The 20,983-nt window shown below is 48.5% G+C and overlaps 5 protein-coding genes across 5 annotated transcripts; 3 read left to right on the top strand and 2 right to left on the bottom strand.

Annotated features, from left to right (window-relative positions):
* The first annotated feature begins 212 nt into the window (after positions 1-212).
* Positions 213-3,367, top strand: F4822DRAFT_74377 (uncharacterized protein). The gene is made up of 3 exons (XM_051463906.1): positions 213-1,312; positions 1,361-1,421; positions 1,475-3,367. Exons 1-3 carry the CDS (start codon positions 452-454, stop codon positions 3,316-3,318), a joined length of 2,766 nt encoding a protein of 921 aa, XP_051309107.1. The 5' UTR covers positions 213-451; the 3' UTR covers positions 3,319-3,367.
* Positions 3,368-3,415: 48 nt separating this feature from the next.
* F4822DRAFT_434454 (beta subunit of citrate lyase) lies at positions 3,416-4,451 on the bottom strand (the record flags this gene model as incomplete). The annotated part of the gene is made up of 2 exons (XM_051462010.1): positions 3,416-4,332; positions 4,406-4,451. The coding sequence occupies 2 exons, from the start codon at positions 4,449-4,451 to the stop codon at positions 3,416-3,418; spliced, it is 963 nt and encodes a 320-aa protein (XP_051309106.1).
* Positions 4,452-4,726: 275 nt separating this feature from the next.
* On the top strand, positions 4,727-7,499 carry F4822DRAFT_73777 (uncharacterized protein). The gene has a single exon (XM_051463904.1). The coding sequence runs from the start codon at positions 4,942-4,944 to the stop codon at positions 6,913-6,915; it is 1,974 nt and encodes a 657-aa protein (XP_051309105.1). The 5' UTR covers positions 4,727-4,941; the 3' UTR covers positions 6,916-7,499.
* A 1,724-nt stretch (positions 7,500-9,223) lies between these two features.
* Positions 9,224-9,853, top strand: F4822DRAFT_434452 (uncharacterized protein; the record flags this gene model as incomplete). The annotated part of the gene is made up of 1 exon (XM_051462009.1): positions 9,224-9,853. The coding sequence occupies one exon, from the start codon at positions 9,224-9,226 to the stop codon at positions 9,851-9,853; it is 630 nt and encodes a 209-aa protein (XP_051309104.1).
* Positions 9,854-17,180: 7,327 nt separating this feature from the next.
* Positions 17,181-19,356, bottom strand: F4822DRAFT_73785 (Ran1-like protein kinase). The gene has a single exon (XM_051463905.1). The coding sequence runs from the start codon at positions 18,962-18,964 to the stop codon at positions 17,372-17,374; it is 1,593 nt and encodes a 530-aa protein (XP_051309103.1). The 5' UTR covers positions 18,965-19,356; the 3' UTR covers positions 17,181-17,371.
* Positions 19,357-20,983: the final 1,627 nt, after the last annotated feature.

Raw genomic sequence — 20,983 nt, 5'->3', positions numbered from 1 at the left:
CATTTGAAGCTACGTGTATGTTGTACATCCCTGAAGAGCTAGGAATTACTTACATTAGGCAGGAGCGGAAGGTATCTACGCATGTGTGTAATAACCCTGGGGATCATTCGTATGAAGCCGTTCCTGCCAATATCAAATATGGGTGAACCCAATCTACCTTAGTATTCATATGCTGACTAAGTGGAACACTTCATCTAGGCACCTCACTTGTACATACTAAGCCTTACCACATTTCAACCTTACTGGGATATCATAACCGTGCCCTGACAATAACGACAACCCTGCCCCACGTTCCGTTCCAGTTGTCCTCGCTTAGACTTGCTATTCCTAATGCTCGAACCAAGATTTTGCCCGTGCTATATCTCGTCTTCCAATATGTAATCCGACTCTTTTGACGTAATACCTTTGCTCCGTCTCAGGAGCTTTTCGCCGTTTCAACTCCCACTTCGAGATGGGTTTCTGGGAGGCCTCTCAATCTCCTCCGCGTCATTCTACGCATCACCACCGTCGCCGTAACGAGCCTCGTGACGAGAACGACTCCCGCGATATATCTTATAATAGATCATGTCTGAAACGACCACGCAAACCCCACAACACCAATTCCACTCTAGTAGAGCTGACCAGCGCGTCGCAACCAGAGACCCGCCGAGGCATTGTCAAAAACTGGCTAGAGCAGACGACGAGGCATACTTCCCACCCCCGGCCTAGTACGTCACGAGCGCACCGAAAAGACGACGTAGGGAAAAGTTGCCCATCTGGGAAACTTGCCGCTACAGCCCCATACAATAAGCACCCTGGGCGTGTAGATCCACGATGGGATCTCCATCACAAGCATTCCAACGATGGCCTACGCCAATCGGGTTCTCCCGCTCAAGTCTTAGGCATAGGGGATTCAAGCAAGCGTAGGCGAAGGCGGGCCAACCCCAGCGATAGTTCGTTCATAAGTGGTTTTGAAAATTCTACGAAGCCTCCTGATTACGGCCCTGGACCCATTCGACAAGATTGTGATAGTACATCGCCGGCCAGACCTCTCAAAGATGCTGCTTTAGCGCCTCTAAATGTTTCGTCAAGCACGTCTTATATTGTGGAAGAGATATTCGACTTCGAGAAGAGACCAAGGCGTAAAACCAGGGAAGATAGATATGAAACAAAGAAAAAGAAGCGGAAACATGAACGAGAGGATGCTATAGGACATGACGAACATCGAGAAAAAAAACGTAGGAAGCAGGAGAAGAAAAGGAAGGTTGTGGCATCAGGTAAGAACGTCGTTGGTAATTTTACCTCCGAAGCCGTTCTGAATGACCGCATCACGGTAAGGGTTCCATTGCAAGTGGGTGGCCAAAGTCTGACCTGAACTTAGGTGCAGCCACACCTTAAACCTGGTCTATTCGACAATAAACGCACGTCGAAGAAACAGCCTAGTAGGTTGATTTCCAAAGGACAAGTTGCGCAGCGGGATACTAACAGCACTCAGTCACTGACTTGGCCTTCTCCGAAATGCAATTTCTTAAGGATCAGAAGAGAAATCTTCGGCCAAAACCTCTGTCCAAATCTCGTTTGAGGGAAAAACGACGGGAAGATCGAGAAATGGAAGAAGTCTCTTCCTTTTTCTTACCACACAAATCCATCGGAAACACTTACAAACCAAGGCGTTCTGGTCCAGATGCTAGTAATGATAGCATACCACGTCAAGAGCATCGAGGAAAGCATTTCACATCCATTTACAACACAGATCTTCCTAAGCCGCTCGCTTTAGATCACCGTTCATATCCTCAACATACTCGCGCACTCCAAGCCCTTCATAGCGAACCCACTGAGACTCGCAGCTTAGACTTACATGGGTCTATCCGCGACGAGGAGGTATCGAGTCGAAAAACAACATATTTTACGTGGCCTAGTAGCCGACACTCGCCTCAGACTAATAGGAGAGTAAATAGTGCGAATTCTAAACCTCCTGGGTCGACTGGGACAACCACACCTGAGTCGATCCGAAGGGATCTTATAGCAACAGGCATATATCGCGACACCGGAATTCCTTCATATGATGACCGTTTAACTGATAAAAGTAGAGAAGGGTGGGTAACCGAAACGAGGGCACGTAATGATCGTTGCAGTATGCATGAACAGTCCGATGAACCCCCAAAGGTGAGATACCGAGACCAAGCCATAATGACTAATCGTCCCTCGAATTATTTGGAGCTACGACAAAACACCCAAGAAATTGAAGAAGGCCAGAATATAAGGGCCCCGGAAGACCTAGAGCCGCAAACATATCATACTGCCCAAGATATAAACCGCCAGCGGATTGCAAGGGAAGTACGCCTTGGGCCTGCCGAAAGAGTTAGCTCAAGACAGGATATCCAGGCTTCGAACCTAGTAGACGCCGAAATGGTTACCGAAGTGGTTACCAGGCAACAATATCCTATGCTAAAAGAAACACAGTGGAATCCGTACCAAAACGGGCAGGCATTGGGGGCAGCCGACCAAGCCTCAATAGTTTCTAGAGATGTAATGCCGCCTCCTCCAATTCCACTGGGTAAAATCCAGCCCAGTACAACTGGTGCCGGTTTACAAGTCGAAATTCCTAGGCCAAATACTTCTTCAACCAGCGTGCCAATCGAACCATCGCAAGCTTTTCATACAGCGGGCTTTGACGTACAGCAGTCTTTAGGGCCATCCAATAATCCCAGTCAAAATGCCCTCACAGCCGGACCAGTCATCAACCACGGGAGACCACCCTCACCTTTCAGTGCAGTTTCGTGGTTACCACAGCGGACTCCATCAGTTCAGGTCACGGACAAGAGAAATAGCCCATCTCGATTAAGTATTAAGTCGCCAATTTATATGGACCAGCATAAAGAGACATTAAGTAGGACTCCAAACCAAAGATATTTGCCAAATGGACAGGTACCTGAGAGTATGGCCCAATTCATTGCTAGAATAGAAAGGGAGTCGCAATTGCGGTCCCCACTATATAACCATGACGTTCCAGGCTCGGAACCAGATTCACGGGCGATAACAGGGAGTACAATTTCCTTCGATACGGAGCCGATTTACGAACAGCCTTTAGTATACGATATGAGAGGAAGCGAGCCCTCAAACTTGGTACCTAATTTGTATATGCCTTATCCTTACTCAGGAAGCCCGATAATGGATCAACGGCGTCACGGAGAATTTTACGTCGAGACGGGATACCCTCAGTATGGAATCGGAGCCCCTCGGACTTTGACCAGTGTTACAGAACCGTTGGAGGATTTTGAAGACGAATGTTTTGAAATGTCGAATTTCTGGCGTCCAAATCAGTTCTCACGATTCTAGTACATATCCGTAATGTTGAAATAATGAATACTATGCACAATATGTAACTGATTTTTAAATCGTATTTACATCCAAGATCGATTGATCTCATCGCCCGTCATTCAGGCTCCTGGTCTTTCCATTTCTCTCGTAAATCGTCAACATCAAAACCACATTTTTGCGCTTTTTCAACTATCGCCTTCGCCTTACCAGCAACAGGCGCGTCAATCATAGCGCCATCCAGCGTCCACGCTCCTCGACCCACAGCAGCGGCTTTCTCATCCGCAATCGTAATCCGAACAGCCCACTCAACTTCCTTCTCCGAAGGCGCGAAGAGCCGCTGTACGGTATCGACTTGCGAGGGGTGAATGCATTGTTTCCCATTAAACCCTAACGCTTTGCCGCCCTCACACTCTTCTTCTAAGCGTGCGAGCCCTTCGCCGCCTTTATATGAGGTACAGACTAAATCGATCGTACTCGGTAGATTGGCTGCGCGTGCAGCAGTAACGATGGCGGATCGCGCGTATAGGAATTCATTTAAACTGGGTGTTCGCGTGAGCGAGAGGTCTAACGCGAAATCCTCGGCTGCGAAGATGAGACCGCTGAGGAAAGGAGAGGAGGCGCAGATTTCTCGTAGGTCGACGATTGCGCGCGCGGATTCGATTAATGCGATTATTTTTATTGGGTTTGGACTAGAGTCGCAGTGGCGCGAGGGGGCTAGGTGTCGCAGGGCGTCGGTTGCGAAGGTTAAGTCGCTTGCGGAGTTTACTTTGGGGATTACGATCGCGTCGAGGTTGGGGAGGGGTGCGAGGGTTGTTAGGTCGTCGAGGGCGTAGGGTGTGGATATTGCGTTTATGCGGATTGCGAGTTCGGAGATGGAAGGGGGGCGGGAGGAGAGGTTGGTTAGGTGTTCGCGTAGTGCGGTGCGGGCTGTGGGTTTTGCGGTGGGTGTGACGGAGTCTTCGAGGTCGTAGGTTATGTTGTCGCTGCTGAGGCCGAGGGACTTGGTTAACATGCGGGGGGATGAGGCCGGAACTGTGGGGTTAGTTAGAGACGGTACATATGTATAGATGAGAACGAGTTTTAGGTGGATTTAGTTTGGGCTTACCGTAGAGAAGGGCCCGGCGGGGGATAGAGCTCGACCTAGCCGCCATGATGAGCGGTTTCAAGAACTCATTCGGCCTACTCGAAACTTAAAGCGAAGTAGATATTTACAGCGGATTCGGCAATTGGCGGCGACGTCATTGTCACTAAATTGCTTATTCGGGTGGTAATTTATGGGGCTTTCGGAGTGGGTACACGGGCTGAACCGAGCGCTAAGAGCCCTGAGGAATCACCCCAGCCGCCCTGGCAGGTACCTGTAATATCTATATCTACCTAAGGTACTTTAACCTAGACCAACGAGTTCCGTTTGCCTTGTTTACCGACTATTATGAATTATCAACAATACTCATAACTTACCCGAAGACCTGGTTTTAACAAGTGTAAAGACCATACATCTATAGATTCCGAATCCCATATCCTATATCATTATCTCTTCCTATTTTCAGAGCCCTATTATAACTACAAAGCTCGTTAACGAACCGGTTCCCATACCGCGGACCAATATATACAATAACAATAAAAAGGGCGAGACAAGTAAAGATGACCACCCTGGATTGGGATATCATCCCATACGATGTGATGGTGATCATCTGCGAACTTCTTTATAACACTCACCTTTCGAGCCTGGCCAAGTTCGCAAGGTCTAATAAGGCCTGCTATGCCGCAGCGACCACATTCTTGTTCCGCACCATCAAGGTCTTCGTTCATGACCAGAGGCATCTACAACAAGACGTACAAGATTATCTCCGAAGGCTAGACCGTGACAATGCCTTCAGGCATGTCCGGCGTTTGTTAATATACGGGCCAGGCTTAACCCACATTAAACAAATCAGACGAATTGATCACTATGACTCTAACAAAGAGTATTCCATGTCACCCCAAATACGCGAGGATGACGATTCGGACAACCGATTTACCAACAATCTAGTGCATAAGGCCAAGACTCTTCCGTTTCCCGCCGCCCTGATACATAAGACTGATCAACGCTGGCATCCGATGGCCGACTTAATCCGACGACTACCTTCATTAGAAGACCTTGTATATCGCGGTCCAAATCAGTTTCCGCCCTGTCTCCTCCAAGTTCTGCATGAACACCGACCCACATGTCGCCTCCATATTGACCATTTCGGTATACGCAGCCTGCTTCAGCAACCACCTACTTTGGATCCCTATGAGTTAATGCTCGCTACGTCGCCATGCCTTTACAGCATTAACTTAGAAGTACAAGATCCGTCGGCATATCATGGTGAGGGTTTTATGCCGGTTGATCAAGTTGGCATAGTCTTACGCCTAGTGGCGGGACTGGCTCCTAACCTAAAGGAAGCACACCTTTTTTGTGGTTCGAACCGCGGATGGGACCCGAATCAGGAACACTCCTCCTTCCACCCACCATGGGAACATCTGTTGAAGGATAAAGCAGACCGACCGCAGGGAAAGGGTTCGCTATCATACCTGCAGCTATGGGGTTCAGGCGACGAAAGACTTGTAACGGCACGCATCCTACACGATTGGAGTACACATACTGACTTCACCTCGTTACGGACCCTCAGGATAAACAACATAATCAGCGAAGATGCAATGGAGGCCTTAGAACACACACACAAGTTCCCATTCATTAAAACATTGTCCCTAACTCTCCAAATGCCGAGTGCAGACCCTGATATGCGACGATATTGTCGACAAGCAAGCGTGTTTGTTGGCAACTTGCGGGGACTAGAAACCCTCGAGATTAGAGGATATGTACATGCTATACCTTTGGTTAGAATATTAGGCCATAAGTTACGGACACTCCGTTTATGGCCTTTTAGTGGCGAACACCTCGTGCCGCAAGACATTACCAACATTCGAGAGCAATGCCCCTTTCTCACAAATTTAACCTTGACCATGCACCGCTCCATGGGTGATGCGGATGAAATGGCTATGTACAGAGAGCTAGGTACTCTACCAAAGGTAGAGCATCTGTCCTTAGAGATGGATACTTTACGTCGGCATCCTATTGGTACAAGCTGGGGCGGGCGCCGCTTGCCGGCGGATCCCTCTTTTGACGATTTTGACAAGGCAAGGAGTCACATCTCTCCTTATTTACAGGGCCACATTCGAGAAGCTGTAATAAACAGTGCGATGGATGGAGCTCTTGCTCGTGCCATTTTCGAAACTATCTCTGGAGCGAAGGGCGATTCGACTCTGCAAAAATTAGAGATCCGTTTCGTGAATCCTGAAAGATATCCTGGCATGAGTGTCGTAAATATGGGGGAATATTCGATCGCGCTCGGCCGCCCGTGGCAGGTTAAGCGTAGCCTGCGAAACGATTCACAACACATTTTGATTACCCAAGAACTTGACGTATGGCACAGAGAACGAATAGAGCATAAGGCTAGCAAATCCTTCGTGCTCGATCGCGATACAACCAAGTTGAAGCCAATTTTCCGGCGCATATGGCCAGAGAAGTGGAAAGGTAGCCCCTGGCGCGAGGATTGGCACAGTTTCCCGCTTTCGACGTCTGGTTTGCAATAGGGGCAATCTATACTCACGGCAGTTGTACCACGCCTATAAGCAAGATATATACATGACCAAGCACTATCGCTAGGACACTCGCAGCTCCAACCTCTTAGTCAACCGAACCAACACAGCTACACGCCCAAACAAGTATATTTTTAACCCATTGTTACCTAGGAGATATATGGACAGCCAAGTTTAGTTCCGGTTATATCGGAAAGAAGGAAGATAGGAGAGATTAGGTAGTGGCATGGCCCTGTCCTACCTCAATTTACGAGAGGCTTGTCCACTTTGGTCCCACGCGGTTCACTTCATCCTTTATCCTGACAGGAGGCAGCGTCAGAATAATCGAACCCAGGCAAACATACTAATAAGCCAGTAGATCGCACTAGCTCTACGGGTGCAAACAATAACATATTATCGTCGTAACTTGCCGATTTCAAGATAGGGGACATGCAGAAGTCAGCAGAGGTATCACAGCGGATGAATACACCACCAACGCCAAGGGTTTAATTTGACATTTGTGACGTGATGACTGGGAACCAGAGGGATTTGGTGCATTACACTATGTAAGCAACCTATTGCAGTTCACGGTTCTATTCGCTAGGCCTCAAGTCGGCGTTTCTCACCGAGGCACCAGCGTATACGCCCATGGTAAGCTGTCATCCAATACGAAAGGTCCCCGGGACGCCTCCGAAGATAGCTTAATTTGACAAGCCCCCTTTTCCTAACCGGATAGCATGTGAGACGAACTTGAGATGTTGCTTAGTCGGCAGTCCTACATGGTTGGGAGATATGTGGGCATATCCAGTCGCCGAACTCAAGCTCGAGCCCATGGCGAATCTCACTCTAGACTCATTCACGCCACGAGGAAAGCAAGATGACGCGTTGGCAACGATGCTCTAGACTCAGGGGATATCGTTCGATAGGAGGCCGCTTGCTCCATTCCTGGGGGTTTCCGTGTCTTTTCATGGACCACGTACCCAGGCATCCCAGTCTCACCATGTCGCATGCGTTCGACGGCCGTTGAATGCGGCTCCCCGTGCACCAATATCATTCTATTTTAAGGATTGCGTCACTCGACAATCGCCGTCTCGCTCAAATTGGATTGATTTTTTCACAAGCTTATAGAAAAGCTTCTTCACGATGGCGGATCTAAAAGACGTTTAGATCCTTAGAAGCCACGATGTCACGCTGGATCTATTTCTGGCATATTGCCTTTTCCCGGAACAGGACGCTCGGGACGGGCTACCAGTTTTCAATCCCAATGCGGCGACGAACTCTTGATACCAATTGTCGAGCTAATGGCGTGACCTCGGTCGTAGGACCTAAGCAACCCCTAGAATGTTCTCTGTCGGACCAGTCTCGAACGGCCGGCCTCCCGATCTGTTTCTGGACACCGGCACGATTGCTTATTCAATCGCCGGTTCGAAGACCTGTCCAGAATGCAGTCATGCCAATTTTGCTAGCTCCCCTGCATTGGAACTAGCTGAACGTGTCATGACATCTCAACGATGTTCCCTTACATAGCAACGGCGATCTATAAACCCACATGCTATGTAACTGCAGAAATAGGATACGGTATCTTGGGTCGGAGCTATTGACCACGTATATTACCTGAAGGGCAATTCCGAATAAGCGAATAAGTCTAAATTTTGGTCTGGGACCTGTTTTAGAAATTCTGTTTCCAAAAATAGAGAATCTCGAGCCGTCGGTGGCTGTCATAATCTTTGGGACCGCTTGCTTCTTGCGTCACGGGTCTCCGTCGGGCGTCCGAATTCAGCCCACGGTCTCCTTACCAACAAGATATACCTACGCAAAAGCCGATATCAAATGGTCTCATTTTAAGCTCTTTTTTCATAATTTCCACCGTTCAGCCAGATAAACGGGTAACCGGCGAAGGCAGATTACGAAATCGCAAAAAAAGACAGGTCTCCCCATGCGTGGTTCGTCGGTGGTTCGTTAACTTGGTGGGAAAAGGACTCGACCCGGTTAAAATACCCCTTCACCCCGGGTATATTGCGTTATCTAGGGCCTAGCCGCGCCGTAGGGCCAATATATCGATATTAATAATAAATGAACTCGACCTTGTTTCTCGAGCCCGACTAGTCTCTTCTTATCTCGAGCGGAGGGGGTTGCCTATGACAGAATGCCTCGAAGACTTTGTATAAATGTGGGTGACGGTGAACGACGATCAGGGCCTGTTTTGAGAGAATCATCATCGAACACAACAGCAACATTGTAACGATATCGCATATAATTATCTAACATAAGAAAAAGCTATAACATCCTCTCTTAATACTTGCCAAGTCAAGTTTCAGCAACCATGCACCGAGCCGGCCTCACCGCCCTAGCCCTCGCGGCCCTGGCCTCCGCTGCCCCCTTGTCCGAGCCGACCAAGACCGTGCAGACGAGACAGTTCTCCATAACCGACCCGGGCACCTGGTTCCCGGGCACGGGTAAGACCCCGCCGCCGCCTACTTTCACCCTACTCCCGCCCATCACGGGAGGCCTTGAGCCATCCGATAAGAAGCGACAGGACGGTGGCAGCGTCGTCATTCTACCCCCCATCACCGGCGGCCTCAACCCCTCAGACAAGAAGAAGCGCCAGGACTCTATTGGCATTGGCGATGGTAGCTCCGACCCCGTCAAGGCTCACATCGCCGCGCTCGAGCTCGAATACGAGACCCTGATCCACGCCTTCGGTGCCCACCCGCCTAAGCCCATCGCTAAGCGTATTGCTGCTATCCAGGATGAGCTCCTGAGCAAGTACGGCATCAAGATCATCCAGTCCCCCGATGGAACCACTACTACTTTCGTCCCCGGTAAGAGGGACGTGACCGCCGATGACATCTACATCCCCGGCGGCCCGTTCATTCCGGCCCCAGCTTTCCCTGGTGGCCCCGTCACCCCCGACCCCGTGGTCCCGGGCGGTCCCATCGAGGTCAGCAACTAAGCTCAGACTGAAGCGGTTGCTTGCTAGCGAAAACTGGAGACAGGAGTTTACGGCGGAACGGGATGGGTGGCCTTGGGTATCTAGAGGGGTTTTTCCTTGTACGAAAGATTGACCGAAAAACAAAAAGAGGACAACTACGATTAGGGAAGGCTAGTGATATCCGGGTTACTTACTAGTTGTTTTTTTCTCTTTCCGTCGCGAGTTGATCGATGGGCCTAGATCACTATAGTTGTTTGCTAGTTTTTTATTTGTTTACCTAGTCTATTACATTTACTACGGCTATCATTATTATGGATACGTTGCTGTTTTCAATTAACGCTATCTTGGAGGCTATGCTCAGAGATAGTGTTGTAGAGTGACTTTGCTGCCTAAGTTTGTACCACTGGATTTCCGAGGGTATCGTGAGTCAGAGCTCCATTCTCTTAGTTCCATAGCTGCGCTAAGATTGTAAGGCTGCTAGGAGCTTCGTGTCCATGTTCCGAAACCCTACTTTTCACAGTTACTTGATTGTACTTCTAGGTCGAGAAGGGTCGAAATGGGTCCCTCAGCTCCGCCTCAGGAGATAGCTTCACGACTCCACTACACAAGATTATCGTAGGCTTTGACGGCGGTGAATTCATGGCAAGAACCTTAAAAGGTCAACTTCTGCGGAGCACGAAATAGCAGCGATATACCGATAAAGCTGCTACCAAAATGGGCCAACTTCGCCGATAGAGAAGCTTTCTATCCACTGTCTCCACGATGGTACGAGTCATTTCAGCGCCGTCGAGGACGGCGCAGGCCATATCTGAGATAAGGCGAGCGACTAGATTTTAAATAGGCTTCCAACCCTAAGCTTAAGCTGCCCACGACAGCAATTGCTATATTCAACAAGCTCACGGAACTCACACCAATGAACTCAAACAGGGAGGAAGCTCTCGGAGAATATCAGCAGTGTGACTATAGAGCTATCTAGCGGTAAAGACAGTTATAGCGAACCTATTAGCTAATAACTTTGCGCCAACAATGGTTCTAGGATAGCTACGTATTCTAGACCCTGCAGCGGTAGCGTAATGGTTACGATGAGTAAGAGAAAGATGTTGGAAAGAAACACGTATGTGGTTTCAAGAAACCATCGCAAATACGTAGTCTATCACTCATAGAGCCATCACACAGAGCCCACCTAAACCCGGGTCCACGGGGAAAACCTTGAGCTTCCTGCTGACACGTCAAGAAAAGTCTAACGGGCATGCTTATCACAACTCGGTGGTTTTCCACGCATACCTAAGTCATTGACCCAATATAATGTGCAATGATATCTACCAACACATGGCAAACTCGGCACAATAGAGAGAAACCGAGGAAAAATCTCACGATACTTTAGCAGGTGGGCAAAGTGGATAAGGGAACGAAGTGACGGAACCGAGTAGTCATACCTAGGGAGTTCCACTTTGAGGCTCATGAGATCCAACTCCCCGATCTTAGGCCGGGTCTAGGCGGAAGTTCAAGGGACCGGTTCCTAAGTAGTTATTTGCTTGTTTGCTTCTGGTCTAGTGATTTGTACGCAAATATGGTGAATATTTAGACAATATTTACCTAGGTACCCAGGTCTGCGGTTATACCGGCATCCCTCGGGTACAATTCCAGCCTCCCTCGTGTATCAAGCGCCATTGTGCAAGAACTTAAAATAGAACCCGCGATTCAAGGCGCTTGGTGAGACATAAACACTATCAAACCATGCGGACTATCAAGCCGTATTGTGTCTGCCTGCCTCGGTGTCGTAACCTCTATGTCAATATTCGGCGAGTGAGACACCACGACGCTGAGTTATCGACGGCATGTTTCGCACGTGGAGGATAGGCTTCATCCGGTGTCTGCCTAGCTAGAATACTATCGAAGATTCAGACATTTCCCAATGCCTATCTTTATTGGACCGGCCTGATCGAGAAGGTAATTGCTCGGGCGTTGCCCATCTTTTCCGATGTTAGACATGGATGAACCCTGAGTGTGCCACGTTGAAAATGCGTCTTTTTTGCTTCTTTCCAGTCATGAAGGGTGGAAAATAAAAATAAGCAAAGATAATGTAGCGCCTCACGTTGCTGGTATTGCTATTGTTTTGATGCGCCTGCTTAGCTTCTAGTCATCAGAGACATATTGGTCTCACTTATGGATGTGATATGGAAGCCTCAGTAGACGAGCGAACGAAAAAGCAAGCCCTAGAGGGCTGTGTGTATGCTCCCGGACGCCACGAGGATTATGATTAGAGGGAAAACATGATAAGGTGCGATTTTCACTGCTGACCCTTCAAGGGACTTCCGATTCAAACATACGTGGCTCAATACCAGCATCGGGTTCATTTGATCTCTGGGAACCAACCGGTTCAAGACATTGTTCCCCGTCAAGTCGGCCAACTATCTAGCTTACTGCTACCTACACTCAGCCTCAGCGCATACTACACACCATAACAAATGGAGTTTTTCGGAAAGCCTCACTGGAAGAAGGACACGCGTAACCACCAGGCTGAGGTAAATAGATAACATATTGAATGGCGATTTGTCTCACCACATCACGCCGCCTGTTGGTCCAGATGGATTGGCAAAGCCTGGAGCTTCGGGCCGGCGTATAATTGCGTACCTCGGTCTCACTTACGAACAATTTCCTCTCTTTTCCTTTTCTTTCGACCGCGTGACCTTTCCAACGCCCCTGGAAAACAAGGGTTCAAGCTCATATTTTCCTTCGTTTTCACATCCGGTTCGAAAAACGTTGCCTGACACGAAATCGGAAAGCTTGGTTCCAGCCAGATAGACCAAATAGGCAGGAAAGGATATGTAGGGACATGTAAGTAGCTAGGGTAAGCTCGTAATTTGAGGTACGCATTGGCTGGGAATATATACCGAAACAGCCCACACGGAGCCGCAATTGCCTTCGTGTTCCCAAACGGGTACGGCGATTGGCGCGTGGAAGGTTCTCGGGCATGACTATAAGATGAATGCTATAACATGGCCACGCTAATAATATCGAGACACGATGATCCTGTCCGTGTCATCGGCTCCGCAAGAAGACCTATCTTATCCCCACCGCGCCTCCGCATCGGCAAGGGAGGCGGAAACCTACTCGAAGGACCCTTATGTTCCGCTCGCTACCTTGCTGCTTTGTTGTACGATGGGGGGTTTTGTTTTGTTTACATAGTTAGGGAGCTATTAATTCGGGATCCGCCCTGCTGTGGTTCGCTGATTTCATTGCCGTAGGTTGGTCGAACGCATGAAAGTGCTGAGACAATATTACGACGGTAGAGTGACGCCGTGGAACGTGCCTGACGGACTTTGCTTACTATTTCCTTCGCAGATCTGCCTTGGACTTGGTAAGTGGGAGTCCAATAAAAAACAACCCAATATGTAGCAGGAATGACTTTCATGATTTCGCCTAGACACACGCGTGCACTGCATAGGGCAGGATCGGATTCCATCCGTAGATACAGCACAGTCGGTAGTTAAGAACACGCAATCATTGTCCGGACCCTCCTTGCCACGCTTACATAGCCTTTTGACTATTTGGGCTACCTACTTACACGATTCCGACCAAGATGGGACCCTCGGTGGAGAAGAACCTAGCTTTGTTAGTTGGGAAAACAGGTCTTTCTAAGACATCACGGAAGGTTCTTAGCACCTGATGAGGACGTCGATATCAAAGAACAGACCCAGCCTTTTTCGATGCCAAGAGATAATTCGTGCCATAAAGGGATTCGCTCTTTTGGAAATGATGAGCCCTAGACACGGATAACATTCCGCGGTCATCTCATAGTGCCCCTTTTAGCGTACCGTAGTTCCCAACGTGGAGGCATCGAGATGACACGCAGTTGAAGAGGATCAGGTGCCACGACTTTTCGCTACGTACTGGTAGAAAACTATGTGTAGTGTGCGGTACCAGCTCTACGTGGGGACTAAGGCCAATAATTCTGGCCTTTGAAAGATCATAGATCGAGCGATTGGCACCGCCCCAATCTTATTCTTCGAGTCAGCAAGGAGAAGAAGGATATTCCCCCTTTGTCGAACGGGACCACGTCACTACACGTACGCATGCCTCTTCCCCCACACAAGTGGGCACAAGACTTTTGTATGCTTTTCTTTCCAGCCTCCTAGCTGCTTGTATGTAGCTTTACCTAGATAGTTTAGATACTATTACGGTGCTGACAACGGTGCTTGTGGAGGCTGCGAGCCACCTTTTTGGGTTGGTGATAACTTCATCGAACCGCGAGACTATCGACTCGGGTAGAGATTAAGCAGCGACGTATTCGCTCCGATTTACTTGTTTAGCTATTCTGGATATCATCTCCCTTCTTGCTTCGTGCCCTCAAATAGTAGCTAGTCAGGCACACATACAACATTGTGGGCGTTATGGAGCTTCGTCTCACACGTAGCGATCGAACCGACATTTCCAATATGGATTCATGATGACGGGCTGACGAATTACGATAGTGTCCTGGCAATAAGGATGACAACTACGATGCAAGAAGGTCCTTTGGTGCCTGCGCTATGCGAACCGAAGAAGTCTATGCGCATGTACTCCATAATATCGAGTTTTTTTAAGTAGCATCCTGTGCTTCTGTACGAAATGAATATGCCTCTCCACTCGGAAGTAGGCGGCATTGTGATGGGTGACTGTAAGCAGGCTTTCTCAAGTTTCTGATCCAATCTTCGTCCATATCTCATCAAAGTTTTTAATTCTCCGTACTATAGAGTATCATTACATATGAGAATAATTAAGTGATGAGTGGGTCATCGCGACGAAGCCTTGAGTGTTCTCGAGGGGTCGAAAAATCTACAACTAGGTAGAAGCCAAGAGAGCACGCGGAAGACGGTGGGGAGAGCGCGAATACAGATTACAGAGAGACAGGACGAAGAACACAGGAAATCTTTCACCGCCATGTGCCAGTGAACCCAGCCACTCGCGCCAATCACTCACGCGCAAAGCAAGGGGTGACGACCCATCACCATGCCCAAACCATCGACTTGCATCTGCAGCTCGGACTAGCTACATGGATTCGTGTCGAAGCTGATTCGCCCGAAACAGGACTATACATACACATACTTTTTTCATAGGGGGGAGGTGTGGAAGGAAAAGGGAAAATGAAATAAAAAATCAAGAAAAATGAAAAATAAAATCAAACCAAATCGGAAAAAGGGTACCCTCCCTTTCCAACAACACCAATATGTCGGGATCGGGAGCGCGCTAGGCAGAGTCGGGTATGAATAATAATAAAATAAAATCATGCGCTGCAACATAAGATAAAAATCAGAGAGAGGACATGACCTCGAACATTGCTACCAAAACGGATTGGTCTTAATTTCTATTCGATAAGGGATAAAATAATAAGAGAAGAGAAGAAAAATAATATCGCCGGGCGCCTGGAACTACTGCATGTCCTGAACATTACGCACGCACTCTACACTTGCGTCCAACAAGGCTGGGGAGAGACAGAGAAGGGGGTCCTCTTTCGTTTCCTACCTACTATACTATTACTGCGACTACTACCCGTGCAGTAGTCGAAAATGATAGGCCTGTACGTATAATATAGGTAGTGCAAAGTAATGTAGGTATGTACTATGTAGTAGCGTGATGGGGAACGACCGCTGCGCGCCCCATATCGCGACAATTTCCTAGGTACCCAGGATCTGCACTTGGCTGTTTTTGCGCCCAAACGGGGGGAACCGTCCCATAGTAGTCTACTACAACCTAGAGACACTACCATAGCCCGTAAGCCGGTACCAGACTATGGCCCATACCCATTTCCCTACCCATCTGTACTATACTACCTACGTAGTAGTTAGACGGGGACAGGTACATGTCCAATCAAGCACCGAGCGCAGCTCTAGACAAGCTTACTGACTAGCTTTGAGGCCTTTTATTTTGCGCCAAGTTAGCAATTTCGCAAGATAGGCCGGATTGGTAGTCGTAGGGGTAGACGGCGGAATAGTGAGATAGATAGGTGGTAGAGGTTCATAGCGACGGATGTTCCGCTTAAAGGAAGATGCCGAAGCGAGATTCGCGGAGAGGGCTGCCTGCCGGGGAGTGAAAGGTTGAGGGGGTAGGGCAACGCAGGAAAAAGGAAGAAGGGAAAGGGAAGGGAGAAACGATTAGACTGACAAGACATTTTCCCTTGGCTCGACCTTAGGATGGCCATGGTAAAGCTAATGCAGGCTTGCGTTGCATCAACGGCAGAAAATATGATTATCAGAAGAGAGCAATATGCAGGTTGATGGCACACTCGCAAGCCCTGCCCTGGCAAAGTAAGGCGAGTGGCGTCGGCAGCTTCTGGCCAATCACAGGTTCGATTACTGAACCATCAGCCTTGATGCGAAGGTTTCCAACCTCATGATCATCAACATCGTGAATATCTCGAGATTCTCAAAGGCTGATATGAGAAGAGAATGGACGAACATCAGTGGGGGTTGGTTGGATATGGTGCCTAATGAAACTCGTAAGGCGGTAACTTCAAACTATTGGTAGATAATATCGAGAAACTTCTCAAAAGATACTTGGAGCAACATAGTTCACGGGAGCACTGTCACTTGTGCGTAGCTATTCAAGAATTATTGCAAGTTGTAAGCCATATTTTGGATGGTTATTGCGACTGTTCGCAAAAACATTGTATTGGGTTGTGTAGAGCCTATTGACGTTTTTTTCGTCTCTCCAACAGCTCCCATCTTGTGAGGATCACCGCGGCTGATCGCGGTGTCCGTAGGTAGAACGTATAATGTTGCGCCAACGATTGTCGTTGAACGCGCTGTAGGGTTATTGGCCCTGGGTTTTGGTCTATTCGAATCCCGTCTTCCACCCGTAAAATGGTCTCGATGAACTTTTTCCCTTTGTGGTTCTCGAGCCCGAGATCCGTAATCCTGTATCCAAAAACAAATAAAAAAAATAGTAACGTTGGTATCATCCAAGCGAAAGTATCAGACATCCTTCCCCTGTAAAATGCATCCCGTGCAAAACGACAGATTAGAAAATAACAAATGTCTGCAAGTATAGCCTCCCAGCTCAAACATCTCCAGTTGTATGTCCTGCGCCGTGTAACAATGCTGTCCGTATCAGTCCCGGATTGTAAAATAAGATAATGGCTCCCTTTGGTCCTTGGTCTTATGGATTTGATCCTCATCTCTCAAATCATCCCACTAACTCCACGCTGAATAAAACAAAGAAAACACATGATTTCGAAGTAAGTACAGGTTTGAAGATTATCCTGGAAGGCTCCAGGTTTTTTTGATCGCATCAACCATGCGATGTTTTAAGGCTCCATTTAGGTATAAGTATCCGGATATTTTCCTCAGGCTCCCATGGAATGTATTATAACGTAATATCAAGTTGAAACTGTTTTTTGTCGAAGTAAATCCTTGGTGGTCTGATCCAGATCCGGAATTTGAGTCATCCACGGCATAATACTCCCTATGGCCTATATCCAGGAATGTAGTATAGAAGCAACGTGACCTTGAGTGGAAGCGCCTTCAACGTTGAAGGACAGTTACACATAAATCAGTGTAGCTAATAGCAGCCCTGGAAGTTGGAGAAAAGGGGAACCTGTGGATGGAAAGGAATAGAGTGGTGATGATGTATGGGTTGTGGTTGTGTGTACCTATTAACCACCTCCCAGAAATATGGGAAGGCGAATTTGGTTGGTGCACAACTGGCCGGTACGGGAACCTGAACTGGGCAGGGTTGGCAAGGTTGACAAGGCTGGCAAGCCTCGACAGCTGGTCCTGGGTATTGTGGAACAAATTCCTGTGGGAACAAAACTTTAGGTTCCTGTGAATCATACATCTGAGGATCCTGAGCCGGTGGAATTTCGTCATCTGGGATGACATAATCGTCCTCATCAAGGTCGTCGATGGTCGAACAACTAGAGATAAGAGATCCATCGTCGGATGAACATGTGGACTCCGTGTCGGAGTCGGAAGCCGCGGGCGAAGGTGGCGAGTCGTAACCCAAATCCTCGACAATGGCGTCTTCACTATCAACGTATTCGATGGGCCCAGGCGAAGTGGGCGGTGTTGGCAATGCCTGGGGGGCAGTCGCCGTAGGTGTAATCGTAAATCTGGAACAGGCGAGGATACTGTTCCTAAGCTCTGGTAACGTAATTCTGTGGTCTGGGTTGCGGGTGAAGATTCGCCCTAGAATGTTGTTGAGGTCATCCGACAATGGCAAGATGGACCGTAAGAAATCCGGAGTCCTTGTAAAGGCACGATATGTGGAATCTTCAAAAGAGGCCTGCTTCCATGGGTTACGGCCGCAGGTCAAGTTCACCAGGATAACACCAAGGCTCCATACATCATTTGGAGCGCAATAGTAGAATGGCCTCCGGGATGAAGGGTCCAAGCATTCTGCAAAGGTGAAAAAGAATCTAGTTAGTATATCCCCACAGTGTGAAGGGTCCCAAGACGGAGTCCTACCTGGTGACATGTAAAACGTCGATCCGCATCCGTAGTCTTCGGACCTGTCTGATGAAGTTGCCAAGCCGAAGTCTGCCAACTTGACCGTGTCTCCCCGGTTCGAAACTAAAATGTTCTCCGGCTTGAGGTCGCGGTGGTAGATACCCAGGTTATGGCAATGCTCAACGGCGTCCAGGATTTGAAGGAATACACTCTTGGCCAAATCATCCTTACCCACATACTGTCCTCTTTCTGTGATATTGAGGAACAGATCACCTTCCGGGCAGTACTCCAGGACAACATAAATGCAATCCGGGTCGTCAACAATCTTGTGCATGGAAACCACGTTGGGGTGTGCTGAAGCTAGATAGTGTAAACGTAATTCCCGGTGTTGAAAGGCGATTTGTCGTCGATCCAATGGAGATCCATCTGCGTTGAATTTGCTGAGTGTCTTTACTGCGTACCGGACTCCAGTCTTGACATCGACGGCGAGGTAGACCACGCCATAGGCACCGGTTCCAATGATTCCTATTAACTGCAGGCTCTCACCAAGGAACTTTCCTAGCCTCTCCTCCGGAGTAACTGGGGTGAATCGTGGGGCGCAAACCGGAGGTACTGCTAGCGGTGGTTGTTGGAAGGCACACTTGGTGTTGTCGTAAGATGGTGATGCCGGAGGCGTGGGATATCCGTACGCTGCCACATTATGCATGTTATGCGACGAACTACAGGTCCTTTCCTGGAAAATCCGGGACTGGAACTAAACGGCAACAGAGATAAGGAAAGGAATTAAGAGAAAACGGCCTTCTCTACGGGGAGGTAAAATCCTCAAACCAAATGCAACGTCCTGGAAGTTAAAAATCCTCGGAATGTCCTTGGGCTGAATAATATGTTTCTCCCTGGGTCGTATTTTTGTAGAATGGCGTCGAGTCAACGGGCCATGGAATTAAGATAATGGTGTCGCCAAGTAGGTAGGCCGGATGTCGATGGCCAAGAGTAAGTTAGAATAAGGGAGCGTTGAATGGCGACGATAGCGGCGACAATGTCGAGGTTCCAAGAGGGAATTGTGGTGAGAAGGTTGGAAGGTCGAATAGCTTCTGCTAATGTATGGAGGTAAGTGAATGGAGTGAGGTCGAAGCAAGATGTAGTAGGGCCGGGAGGTTTGATGTAGATATTGAGATAGTGGGCTTTGGAAGAGCGCCAAGGGTCCGTCTCTTGTCTCTGAGTGTTTGGAGTGGCTCAATCTGAAAGCCCCGACCATATCCTGGCCTGGCTGCTTGACTCTACTACCTGGGGCCTGCGGTACGTATAGGTACCTCTACCTGGTCTAACTACGGCTAGTCCACAATGATCAATAGCCAGCTCACATCCATGTCTGACCTACTGGTGCCACTTCCCACACATGCGCTATTCTTGAATTCGACGCGCTAGCGTAGCTGTGAAGGCGGCCTGGCGAAAGTGGAGCAGGGGAGAAAGAAAAGGAGCAAGGGGAGGTGTCAAGGAATGGGACCAGTGCTTCTAGGGCGCTCCACAAGAGAACCAGAGCAGGACGAGTGGACCACAAGCAGCACAAGGAGGGATGGGGCACCTTGGATGGGATTAACCCAGCCTGACTTGAACAAGGACCAAGATCTTCGTGGCTCGTCGTAATATACGAGGACAGGGATTATCTGACACACGAAAATAAATGGTCCACTCAACGGTCGAGGAGTGGGTCGCGTTGTTACCCTCATAGAACCATGTCCAATATTTAATACCACGCCTAGAATCCTAGTCGAGTTAGCCGGTCTCTAAGAAGGGGGGCGTGCGTGTGATCTTGCGAATAGGGGCGATAGAAAGAATGGTACGGGGCTGCTGACGGTCCACCTCTTTCTCATCTCGTTAGTACACCCACCTTCTTTTCTTTCACTGGCCGGGCAAATCGTCATAAATCCACGACCCGTGACTCGCATGACTTTTTCCTTTGCTTCTTTTGCTCATTGGGGCGCCGGGCGGTTGGCAAGATCCTTGATTTGGCCACTAAAGGCAGTTCCCTCAGTTCCTCTTCATCAAACTTATAAGGGCAAAAAACAGCCATCATCTATTACCTAGTGATCAAGATTGCTTTGTCTTTTTTTAGATGAAGATTATTCCGTTCCAAACCCACACCGATGAACATGTAGTTCGTTGGGTATGAGTAGCTAGTACTGGGTAGCAAGAACAATTACGGAGTACATAGTAGAATACCTAGTAGAGAGCGCTTGCGACAAACCTTTTCTCCTTCTTTTTGCGCTGTTTGTGGATAGGTTAGGTACCTGGAGCCAAGACCAGCGTTGTAACTTTCGGAAACATTCTGAGGATAGCGGCCATCCGTGCTCCATTACGCTCTTTCTGACAACAGTTATGCTGAGGCGGAGACCTATTACGAAGGGGAAAAAAGAATGAATGCATAATTGTTAGGTCCCTTTAGCGGGTAAAGCAACACTGAGTTGGTACGGCACGTAGGAATTTGCCCAGCAAAAGCCCTTCTGTTGCAAAAGCCGCCTCGTGCTCCATTTCGATCAATGCTACATTGGCCAATGCTTGTTGTCGCGCAATGATCGTTGTCTCTGTTTTGTCGCACTCTCGACTATGCTGGCTCTGAGAAACATGCTAAAGGTCTGCCCATATGGACTAACACACAACTCTTGGTGGGCGTGTCTCGTACGTACGGATTCTCCGCTTCGCTAGGCAGATTATTCCTTTGTGTCTC

This window comes from Hypoxylon trugodes, assembly GCF_022578975.1.
Source record: "Hypoxylon trugodes strain CBS 135444 unplaced genomic scaffold F4822scaffold_11, whole genome shotgun sequence".
Taxonomy (NCBI): Eukaryota; Fungi; Ascomycota; class Sordariomycetes; order Xylariales; family Hypoxylaceae; genus Hypoxylon; species Hypoxylon trugodes.
Note: the sequence above shows the minus strand (reverse complement) of the source record. Positions and strands in the feature narration are given on the sequence as shown.

Bases quoted from the DNA above. Each gene is read 5' to 3' on its own strand.
- F4822DRAFT_74377 (XM_051463906.1), top strand. From the start codon at position 452: ATGGGTTTCTGGGAGGCCTCTCAATCTCCTCCGCGTCATTCTACGCAT. The intron at 1,313-1,360 runs GTAAGGGTTCCA...ACCTGAACTTAG, and splicing joins TTCTGAATGACCGCATCACG to GTGCAGCCACACCTTAAACC. The intron at 1,422-1,474 runs GTAGGTTGATTT...AACAGCACTCAG, and splicing joins CACGTCGAAGAAACAGCCTA to TCACTGACTTGGCCTTCTCC.
- F4822DRAFT_73785 (XM_051463905.1), bottom strand. From the start codon at position 18,964: ATGCATAATGTGGCAGCGTACGGATATCCCACGCCTCCGGCATCACCA.
- F4822DRAFT_73777 (XM_051463904.1), top strand. From the start codon at position 4,942: ATGACCACCCTGGATTGGGATATCATCCCATACGATGTGATGGTGATC.